Raw genomic sequence first — 12158 nt, 5'->3', positions numbered from 1 at the left:
TGGAGTGTAGTGGAGTCTCCCTCCTAGGAGGTCTTCAAATGGAGGCTGGATGGCCATCTGTCGGGGATGCTTTGACTTGGATTTCCTGCATGGCAGGGGGTTGGACTGGATGGCCCTTGTGGTCTCTTCCAACTCTACGATTCTATGGGACAAAAAAATGAGTGTGAATGCCCCGTGAGACAAAGGACAAGATGGTACACATTATTTATTATACATTCAGTCATAAACTGGCCCAGCAACTGAATTTGAGATTACTATTAGCTTCTGTTGCCCCTAAGAGCAGCATGAGAGTTGCAGGGGGCTGGCCAGTTGTTTCCTCCCAACAGAAAGAAAACATTCAGGAAGAAGAGTTGGGAAATGGTTGTTGCTCTCCAGCTTCGCCATCTGAGGTGGGGTCTTCACTCTGCATCCTGCTATTGAGTATGTGGAATTTATTTACCTGGAATCAGCCAAGAGGAACTTTGCCAGCCAAAAATGTCCCCCCCCCCCTCTTTACTCGGGACTCATTTTTCTAAGTGTATGGTTCTCCCACCAATCAACCTCAAAACTTTAATTCCATTTTTTAGTATTGGGGCAGGGCATGAGATGAAGTGTCAACCCATGCAGGAGAAAGGGGTTCAGGGATTCTTTTCTCAACAGAATCCACTAGTGGAAAGCCAGTGCCACAGCCTAGAGAAGACCATCCTCTGGGTTAATTTTCAGGCAGGGAAGCATTCCATCAAATGATATTTCATACCAGGGAGCATTCCCTGCCCAAGCCCCATTTGAACAAGTAGGAATTGTCAAAAAGCATAACTGAATCTTGGACAAATGCTCACCTTGGACTATACTCAAGATGGAAACAAACCCTGTAGCAAGTTTGGAGAAGAAGAAAAAAAATTGTTTGTTTCACCACTAAAAAGGTGACAGTTTCTTGTTAGGATTCCAGGAGGAAGGGGCTGTTTTAAGCCCTTGGAGAAATAATGACAAACTAGGACAGATAGAATGAAAAGCAGATACTGTGGCAACTACCATAGCAGCAATACACAGCTCTGTTAATACCACAGAAGTGATTAAATGGTACTGAGAGGGTGTGTTGACAAAACAAACATTTGGGGGACATGCGCATTTTCCAAGTAATAATTATTATATAGGGTGCTTCTGTAGGCACCCTGGTTCAACAAAGGGAAGTGTTGTCTCTCAGTACACCCATTTCCTTCCCAGTGATATTCAATTACTTTTAAAAGGAATAATTGAGTTATAGTAAACATAAAACACTGTGTATCATACCATGCAACCCCTCGCCTACCTTCTTTACATTACTATCAGTACCTTCTCTTCACTGTTTGAGTAAGGGCCTGTTCTTATTGGACAGCAGCAGTTGCAATGCTCAAACATATGCAAATATTTTAGCACCACCAACCAATGATCCACTGAAGCACAGATAGGACACATTAATGCAAGAGATACTTGGGTCATAAAATGTTACTGAGATAATCTAGAGAAATCACATTTTGGAAAGGAAGATTATTGCAGGTTTGCAGGATGTTTTAGTTGAAAGCTCCAGAGTCCAGAAGGTTCCTCAGCTCCAGTATGCGGCACTTTCTCTCCATGTTTGTTTTAGCATTGTTACCACATTTACTGCTGTTCTTCTCCACTTTGTTTAACAGCACCATTTAGGTGATCTTGGAATTTTCCAGAGGAAGCTGGGCTCTTCTATGTTCTTCTTGAACAATAGAACTGCTTCAGCAGCCATTCCTGAATGAGATATATTTTTTGCAGATATTTTTATATACTACAATTCCCTGGATTCTTTGGGGATAGGTAGCATTATATACAGCTAAACTAATGTAATGCAGGGCTTCTCATCCAACTTTTTCCCTAGTGTGACAGGGAATTTAGATTGTGTCCATTGGCTACACATGTTTGCTTCTTTCCCAAGATCTTGCCATTGACTGGCAGCTGATGGCTCATGGACCAACACTGATAAACAGACAATTACTTTGAGTAGCACTGGTATAATGTAACCTTTGACAGTTCCTAATCCTTCCCATTATGTTGATCTTTTTAGACAACCAATGTCAGCTATGCACATAGAACCTCAATCTAATAAATATTTCAGTTCAATGTGTATTCATACTGCAGTCCTGTGTTAAGCTCCACCAGGTTGGGCCAGCAACAGCCAAATTCATGACAAAATTTGCAGTGCCTGCAACATACACTTGGGGTCTTCACTTACATGTTTTTCTCACACTCACATATCTAGCTCAGCAATCATGTTGTTTCTTTAATAGCAGAGTTTAAAGCATGGGTGCCAAATTTCTTGTCTGCCAACGTTCAGCTATTCCTTCTCAAATCTGGAGCAGGACTACAAAATAAAACAAAGCACTAACCATTTTTACATTTTATTTCAGTGTGTCTATATGTTTCTATAAACCATAAAAATCATCAGATTTGAAATGGTATAACAAACAAATGAGGGAGAGAGAATGAAAATTAGATCAAATTTGACACTGATGCTTGAGGATGTAGTGAAATTCGACTCTTCTGTCTTCTGGTTTTCACCAGCACAGGCCTTTGAGCTGTGCCCAGAAAAAAAGAATGAAAGAAAGAAAGAAGAAAAAAAACCCTAATCTGATCTTCTTGCCCTTGGAAAAGAGAATGATTCAAGATAACCAACAGGCCTTCCCTGGCACAGAATCCTTAAAAAGCTAAAACTAGGGAAATTCTGCTTCTACACACTGAAGTCCATCTTGAATAGCTAATAAGGAAAACACACTCCTACCTGTAGCAGGGGCTTCAGAATTCAATATATGGAACCAACTGCCATTTTGTTTAAATTAAAGAAAGTATTTATGAAGTTTGTATACAAGACTATTCTTTATGCACACAAATGTGCATGTTCTGCAAGTAGCTTTGACCAGGACACTGACATACAGGGGATGGAGTAGATGGGAAGCTCAGTTGCCTTGACTTTGAAGTCTGGAACTTCCATTTTTATTATCATCTGGTCTGCACAAGCACAGAACTTTGGGATTTCATTTACACAAAATAAAATGGACAAGTATCTAGTACAGAGAAAGACAACATTTCTCTAAGCACAGGGGTGGGTCTCAAGTTCTACTTTGGACCAAACAGAGATGCTAAAAACAGGACTAATGGGGTACTTGCCTTCCTGTTTCTGTGAGAAGTTGGTCTGGCTCTCTAAAATGTCATGCATATGTAAAATGCTTGAAAAACAATCAGTAACAGGTGTCAGTACTCAGTTTTGGCTTATCTTACCCTTCCTTCCAATGATAACACCCTGTTCCTTTGTACTTTTCTAACTTATACTTTGTTCTTGCTATTACAATCTTAACCATTTCAAAATTCTCTAAGTAAAAGCAACCACAAATAAGCCCCCCTCCCTAAATTATGGATAATCACACAGATAATTTTAATGCAAAGTACACAAACTGTTGTGTGTTATTATGACTATGCACGAGGTATTGTTAAGCAGAGTCTGAGCTACTGTAGTGCAAGGTCTGGTTTCCCTGGTGTCAGATAAAGAGTTTTTGGTGCACAGTGTGAAGAACCTTGGACATAATTCTCTCTCATACTCTCCCCCTCTTTCTCTGTGGGAGCATAAGGAAGAAAGGCAGGCAGCAAAATGCCCTCTCTGATTGCCAGTTGATGTCTGGCAGAGACAGTGCAACATCCTCATCTAGGACATAATCTAAACCCCACTGAGATCAGTGGATAGCCTCCCATTCATATTAATGGACTTCTCCAATCAGGCCATTGAAATAACACTTCTTAACCAACTGAAAGGTAGACTGGAGCAGAGTCCATCACTTCCAAATCTGCAGTCCATAGTAATGCTACTTCATTGGCAGGTATTTCAAATTTCACAGCTATGCAGAACTGAGATCAATGGGGAGGGTATCCAGTCCACTCCAGTTTAAGGACCTGGATGTCCTCTTTTCAGTACCCTGTTGGACCGTGTCAAAAGCACCATAGTGTTTTGCTTGCAGAGTAGCAGGCATTTCAACATTGTAGCAGACGTCTCCTTTAGTCTCCTAGTTTCAGCTTCAATCCATTGAGCAGCCAAACAAAGCGGAAGCAAAGTGCCAGGAACCCAGTGCCCAGAAGATCTCCCAGAGCAGTGAGGTAGGGGATAGAGAAGTTGTCTGGATCCAGGCCTTTTCGCCACATCAGCCGCACAAGAAGGTCAGCCACGTAGAGCAAAATTCCCACCTGCAAGCAGAAATATATGAGTAGTCATCACCAGGAAGGGGTGTTGATTTGGCTGATTACTAAGTGAAGCCCAGATGAACATCTGCCAGCAATAATTTGTAGTCTGAAAAAAGATCTAAAGCTGATAAAACCTCCCTCCTTCCAGTTCTGTCACCCCATTCACAGGTTGTGAGTGATTGTGTATGTGCAAAAGAGTGATGGGCAATCTGTGGCTCTCCAGCTGTCGCTGAACTCCTATTGCTATTCACCTGGAGCTAGGGAAAATTGGTGTCTAACACCTGAGAGGCCAGATTTATAGACCTAATATAGGATATAACTTTGGCAACTGGGGAATATGAGTGAAAATGGACATTGATTACAGGACTTTTTTTTTTTTTTTGGCAACTAGAAGCTACCATTTCCTCCCTGCTGTCATGGCAAGCAAAACAGTAGACTGACTGAGGCAGGAGACACTGCCTTCACTTGACTCCAAGACAAAATCACTTCACTAAAAAGAGGGCAGCATTGAATCTGCTTACTACTTTGTTAAAATGATTGGGAACAACAGCCACTTGGACATAGGGAAGCACCACAGGGACAATCAACAAGCATAGAGAAAGAAGAAAAGTGTTTAGTGCTCACTCCAGCTTCCTCTCATTTTGAGCCAAATGTATCTTTTTTTAAAAAAAAAAAAATCTCCACCCTAATAGTTTAATGTGAAAAATAAGGTCTTAGACATTCTTTCTTCATGAAAAAGACCCAAATCAGACAAAACTGACTGCTCTAAATCAAGTTTCAAGTCCCAGGTAAAACATACTGATTAACTCTGTGGAAGCTTGGTCAGTCAGTGGATCCACTTTTGATGGGACAAACAGTTGGATTTAGGGTATTTTGTGATTCAGATGGAAAATGGAGTGAAGGGGCTTGAACGTGACAGTCTGTAGTGTTCTAGACATATATACAAGAGGCTATGATTTGAGGTGAATTGTGTCATTTTAATAATAGTAAAGGGAATAAGATCATAATAGTGAAACAATGCAGAAAGAAGGGAGTGGCTACTGGTACAGCCAGTGTAGAATTTATCGTTTATGCTTCAAATCTATTTCTGATTACCTGTAAGACAGCAGCCATCAGGTAAAATGCCACAAAAGTGAAGGTGAGTGTTGTGTGGCCTGCCTGGAAGATATGAATGGTGTAGAGGAACACCAGGTGCCCTGGGATCACTAGCAGGATCAAGACGCGAGATGATTTTGAATTCACTCCTGCAGAGAAGGAAAACTAGTTATACTATGTGGAATAAAACATGAGTTCTCTTAAAACAGTATGGCATCTTTTGGCAATGATTGTATCTTCTGTGATCTGAGAAGCCCAGGTATCTGTCAACTAATTTTTAATTTCCCTCAGGCTGTGGTGGAGTCTCCTTCTTTGGAGGTTTTTAAACAGAGGCTGGATGGGCAGCATCTGTTGGGGTTGCTTTGATTGTGTATTCCTGCATGGCAGGGGTTTGACTGGATGGCCCTTATGGTCTCTTCCAACTCCACCAGGATTCTATGATTAGGTACAAAAACATCAAAAGGATTCATCATTGCATACAAAGTAAAAAAAAACAAAAAACAAAAAACCAGAGAATTTAATGGAAGCATGATTGACAGTAGAAAAATGTGGTGGAATTGTGGGTGAGTGACAATTGAGGGTTCTATATAGATGCAGTAGAAGATGAGATGGAGAGAGACAAAAGAACTAAGAGGAAGGTGGTTAGGAAGGCTGTTCATGATAAGGAGGAGTCAGGCATTTTAGGTGAGAGTATTAGTGCTAAAATCCTATTGTTGACATATACTCATATATACCGGATTTATGTGAGGACATGTGTTTTTTAACTTCATTTTAAATACACTCCAAAGTACAGTGGGCCCTCCACATTTGCTAGGGATAGGGCACAGAACCCCCGTGAAAGTAGAAAAAAGGCAAATAGAAAAACACCTTTTTTAACCTGAGAGAACACCTCTCTAGGAATCTCTAGGTGATCCAGAGCAACAATACAGCCAACATCCAACAGACATTGACATTGAATTGCACTGGAGGACCTACAAATGCCTAGAGAAGTGTTTTCTCTTGGAATCTCTAAGGCCCTCAATGTGCTTCTATGGTCAACTTCTGGCAGAGTCACACCGGAGGACCTAGAGATTCCTAGAGAGAAAATATATTAATCAAATCCACAAATAATCAAATCTGCAAAAGTCAAAGCTGCAAATGTGGAGGGCAAACTTTTAATTTGACAGCTTGTACTAGTAAGGAGCAATGTTAGGGTAGGAGCAGGGTTTCGAAATTTTTCTTCGCTCCACTGAGTTTCTCCTGCTACTTTCTCCCCATTATTTTCTAGATAATAAATGCACATCCAGCATTCTACGTTGAAGAAAAACAGCTAGAGAGAGGGAACTCCAATGGAGAAACCTAGCCAGTGCAAATGGATTAGTTTTGTCTTCCACATCTACAATGTAAATTACTCCTCATTCCACAGCTTTCTGGCTCATATGTCAACAATCTGGGTTCACCAATCAGAGACATACAGAGACTGTGTACAACTCTGCTCTCACAGGCAAGGAGAAGAATTCTTACAAACTGAAATGACAGCTCCTTGCCCAGAAAGAAAAGACAAAAAAGTCCACTAGAATTTTCCTCTAATGTGTGACTGGATCTCCAGCGTTTTATTTAAGAAACGAGGCACTGGTTGAGGCCATTGAATCTTAGGCCTGTTACAGACAGCCAAAATAAAGCTGCTTCGAGTCACAGTGGAGGTATGGTGTTTCAATGATGCATGCGTCCTAAGAGTCCAGAAGCCACACCAAAGTCACGCTCCAGTCCTTAGGGCTGGAGTGTGGCTTTGGTGCGACTTCTGGACTCTTAGGATGCATGCATCATTGAAACACCATACCTCCACTGTGACTCGAAGCAGCTTTATTTTGGCTGTCTGTAATAGGCCTTAGAAAGACTATGGGACTGTTGGAGGGGAAAGTTAAGTTCCTGTTCCATATAATTTTCCTGAAGGAAATTACCCCACAACCTATTTGTCCCATGAAGCAAAACAGACAGATGCCATAATCCCTTGTTTGTTGTCACTTCTTGTTGGACTTATTCTTTGTCAGTATTCCTCACATGAAGGATTGTGTAGAAGTGTTCAAAGTCCATTCAAACTGACTAGGATAAAAAAAGAGAGGTTCTGGGTGTTTACATGTGGGAATAACTATGAGTTGGTGCCTAAAACCAGTTCCCTACCTGAAGAGAAGAAGGTGGTACATGGGTTAGGCCAGTGCTGCCTCATCTTGTGTGGCAAGACGCCAGGCATGCTCCAGAAGTGCAGAAATGTAGAGATACGACTGGCCTGGATAGCTACCAAATTGCCACCAACACCTGTATAGCAAAAATGCAGAGCTCAGCTGTTAAAAGTGCAGTGACAAGAGCAACAAGTTTTCCAAACAGGCTGGTCCAGGGCAGTGCTTCTTAAGCTATCAGATATGAGGGGACCGAGAAGGTCCTCTTAAATATACCCAGGTTCATTGTCTACAACAGTTTCTTTTCCTCCTAGAAATTTGCTGTGGACTGGCAGCCAACAGTTTGCAGATTAGCATCAGTCCATGGATGACCACTTTGAGAAACACTGGTTTAGTGCTCAATAGGAGGATAGACATCAGTCAGTATCTACTCAGATGATACAATAAACGGGGTACTTGATCCAACCTTTGGTAACAGTTAAGATGTTTGCACCAGCATTCTGCACTAACTGCTGTGTGGTCTTCTGGACCCATGCACAAAAATCTCTCCCTCTTTGTGAGTTCCTGTGTGAACTGATCAAAAGGAGGCTATATCCTGATTTACACCACTTATGCTCAGGGTTCTGAACACACATCAAAGTTCCCTCCAGCTCCCACATACACATCTGCATCAATATTAAAAATATGATGGAATAAGAAAGGCTCTAGTAAGTATCTCACTTTTGTCACTTGACATCAGCATTATGTACTCTTACACTTCTGTCATGAAGTGGATAGCATATCATCTTTGGCAATGATAGATTATCTCCTCCAGGAAGTTTCTGGCACAGCCTGTTCAGTACAGATCCAACAGCTGCTTTCAGTTCCACTTCTCAGAAATGAACAGAGCCTGAGGACTCTTTTCATTTTTAACCAATTATTAAAGATAAAACACAGCAGAGCATAACCATACTTTTCTTCCGGAGGCATAGGACATGAACGTGCAACAGAGTGAATCAGTTCCATTCATGTTGGACAAATTTATATGACAGATTCATTTTTGCTAAATGGAGAAAAGCCACTTTTCTCATTCAGCAAATAAGATTAATTCTATAGAACCACCATCCCTTGCAAGAATCTCCCATCCCTTGCAAGAATCACTTGTGCTGAGACTATGGGTTTACTTGTGAACATGCATGGAGGTTGGGAGTAGGAGAAAACGGGATTTTATATAACATTTTGGTGAAATCCTCTTCATGTGGGTGTAGAGCCTAAGCTCAGATATAATCAGGCTTCTGCTTTACTCCTGTACCAAAAAAACCCTACCCAGTCCCATGATGCTTACAAAGTCCTTAGTGATCATCCCTCCTCCCAGTGCTCTTTCATTTTCCTTCTGTTTTCTTGTCTTTCTTCCTCTCCTTCCTTCCACTTGTCTTTTAATCTCTTACTGTGTGTTCTTTCTCTCCATGCCAGGGCAGGGTAAGGCTTGAACAGGCTGTGTTCAAGCCTTACCTACCTTTATTCACATCCCCTCACTTACCTGGCAACACTTTTTTTCTATCTTTCTCTCCCTTCCCTTTTTGCAGTTTGAAGAGTTTCAGACAGGACCTTTTCTTTCTCTCTGTCTCTCATTTAATGATCCAAATTATTTAGAACAGAAAGCTGTGTAGAGGCTCTCTGGAGAAATGAATTATCTTAGCCTGCCTGCAGTTTTGCACTTAGAGAAGAATAGAGAAGTCTTCCTTCTCATAACTAAAAATGGTACTGCTGGTAGGCTTTAATTAACTAAAACGAATTAATCAATTTAAAAATAATTCTAATTATTTATTCACCCAAGGCCCCTCAGTATCTACACCAAATTTCATGTATCTAGGCTTGATGGTTTTGGAGCTATGGTGAATGCAGACACATATATTGCCCCATGTTCTCTTTTATTATTATAGATATTCCTTCTGTAACACAGTTTCATACTGCCTTATTTAGAGAGAGAATTTCAAGTTTTCTTGAAACCCTTATGAGTCTAGTCTAGAACAGCCTGAACACCACAAAACCCATAGTCCAGCAAAATCTTGAGTTATTATACCAAGTCAGAACAATGGTCTGTACAGCTGGATATTGTTTTCACTACTTAACAGTGGCTTCAGAGTTTAGATAAGGCAGGGTTTTTCCCAGTCCCACCTGGAGATTCCACAGAAGGCAAGCAGAGGCTGTTTTATACACAGCACTGATCTCTTCACCGAGATACAGCCCCTCCTCAAATTCAGATGAATATAATTATTAAACTGGACAGGATTCTAGGGACTAAATATTTCAATTTCAATATTAAATTACATCCTATAGCATGGATGGAAACTGCATGTCTCTCCAGATGTTGAACTGCAACCCTCTGTATTCCTGATCACTGACTATATTTGCTAAGACTGCTAAGACTCGCAGTTGAACAATATCTGGAAGGCTGCACAATCTCCACTCCTATGTTCTCAGTTTATATGAAAATCAGGGCTTATTTCACTTGTGAATTGAAAAACTGTGATTCTTAGTCTTATAATCATGAGAAAGATAAGATATTCCATTTGCAACATCCATTAATATATAATCTATGCATTAACCTATGTATTAATATAAAAAAGCTATACACCCACATACCACCTTACCATTGATCACAGGAGTGAAAACAGCCATGCCTTGAAAATTTGGGTTTGTTATGGTTTTGTCCAAGATGAGCCCTCCAAGACTGTTTAAAAACAAAACAAAAATACATGCAATATAAATAAACCCTCTATCCATCAGTCCTTACTACCCAATGGCTGAATATATAAGAAATATCAGTTACATTACCCCCACCCACCCCACTGCACAGCATCACAGCACTCCTTTGCCTCAACATTTATATGATGCATGCTGAAAGGAGCGCTGAAAAGTGCCACCACAGCGGCAAGGGTGTCTTTTTGCCGGCTCTAAAAGAAGCAGCATTTTGTCGTTTCTTTTAGAGCTGGCAAAGAGCCAGATTAGGGCCACGGTGTGCAGTTGGCACAGCCCCAATCAAGCACTGAAAGGAGTGGCACAGAGCCACTCCTTTGGGGCAGTCTGCTTCGCCCCTTGTGCCAAACAGCTACTGGACACCAGCAGTAGCAGTGTGGGGTGACACTGGCAGAGGATCTCTCAGAGATAACAGCACTGACTCCATAGTTAATACTTGTTAGTAATGTATAGAAGGAGACATGGTAAACCTTTTGGAATGTCTTTTAACATACAACCCTAACATAAGATAACCCAAAATGGAACAAGTGATTGTGCCAGAAGATGAGACTCCCAGATCCCAGGTGTAAAGGCATATCATTGAATAGTAAAGTTAGGATGGTCCATGTCATCATATTTCCAATTTTTATATTTGGTTGAGAAAGCTAGATGTGAAGAATACTGATAGGAAGAAAATCAACTCATCTGAAATGTGGTGCTGGAGGAGAGTACCCTGGACTGTGAAAGACAAATAAATCATGCCCAAACTCTCCCTAGAAGCCAAGATGACTAAGCTGAAACTGTCGTACTTTGGACTTTTCACAAGAAGCAATGAATCACTGGAAAAGACAATAATGCTTGCTAAGGTAGAAGGCAGTATGAAAAGAGGAAGGCCACATTCCAAATGGATAGACTCTCTTAAGGAAGTCACTGCTCCTGAGCAGGGCTGTTGATAATAGGGCAATTTGGGAGTTGTCTCATTCATAGGGTTGCCATACGTTTACGTCAATTTGATGGTAGTTAACAACAATATCAGTTATCTTCCACTTGTAAATCTGTCTGTGATTATATCTAGCTATTTTATGGAATTAATATTAACACCAATACTAATATTTTATTGTTCATATTTTTATTATTCTTATATTTATATTGTATTATTTTTACTGATGTAATCCCGCCTCAATCCACAGGGAGAGGCGGGAATAATAATAATAATAATAATAATAATAATAATAATAATAATAATATCTGCTTATTATCCTGAACTATTCTTCAATAGTCTAAAGTGGGAATCCTAGTTTCATTTATGGCACTGAGACAAGCAGTTACACTAAGAGACTGACTGCTCCCAAAGAAGGGAAGTTGCTGGAAAATGATGAATGCAGCTCCACACCAGATGAAATTTTACATTAAGAAAACAAGACAAGAGGAGGCTGGCTGGGTCAGATTGAAGACCTAACTACTCCAGCTTCCTGTGCTCATAGTAGACAACAGATGCTTACAAAAAAATTACAAGCAGAACGTGAATGCAACAGCACCCTCCCATCTGTGCTCTCCAGTAAATGGTAGAGATGAGTACAGCCTTTGCTTATAGAGGCAGATACACAGCCAACTATAACTCTATGAATAGCTACATCCTCCATTACTTTGTCTCCTCTATTTTAAAACCTATCCAAATAATGAATCCATGGCTTGAAAATATTTTTAAAATATATAAATTCCAAAAAGCAAACCTTGATTTTTCCATGTTATGTAAAGGAGCCCTGGTGGTGCAGTGGTTAAATGCCTGTGCTGCAGCCACTCACTCACAAAACCACAAGGTTGTGAGTTCAATACCAGCCAGGAGCTCAGGGTCAACTCAGCCTGGCTGAAATGAATACCCAGCTTGTTGAGGGCAACTAGCTTACACTTTGTAAACTGTTTAGGGAGTGCTTAAGTACATGGGTAAGTGGTAAATAAATGTACTTGCTATTGCTA

General features: G+C 40.6%; 1 protein-coding gene across 1 annotated transcript in view; it reads right to left on the bottom strand.

Moving 5' to 3' along the window:
- Nucleotides 1-2368: 2368 nt before the first annotated feature.
- Nucleotides 2369-12158, bottom strand: part of SLC41A3 (solute carrier family 41 member 3) — a 48124-nt gene continuing 38334 nt past the window's right edge. The window contains exons 7-10 of the mRNA XM_042447462.1: nt 10097-10176; nt 7468-7602; nt 5308-5456; nt 2369-4215 (exon numbers count right to left, since the gene is read on the bottom strand). Coding sequence (XP_042303396.1) covers nt 4030-4215; nt 5308-5456; nt 7468-7602; nt 10097-10176 — 550 coding nt within the window. The 3' untranslated portion in view covers nt 2369-4029. The remainder of the gene's footprint in view (nt 4216-5307; nt 5457-7467; nt 7603-10096; nt 10177-12158) is intronic.

This window comes from Sceloporus undulatus, chromosome 2 (assembly GCF_019175285.1).
Source record: "Sceloporus undulatus isolate JIND9_A2432 ecotype Alabama chromosome 2, SceUnd_v1.1, whole genome shotgun sequence".
Classification (NCBI taxonomy): domain Eukaryota; kingdom Metazoa; phylum Chordata; class Lepidosauria; order Squamata; family Phrynosomatidae; genus Sceloporus; species Sceloporus undulatus.
This window is presented reverse-complemented; position numbering and strand designations above follow the sequence as displayed.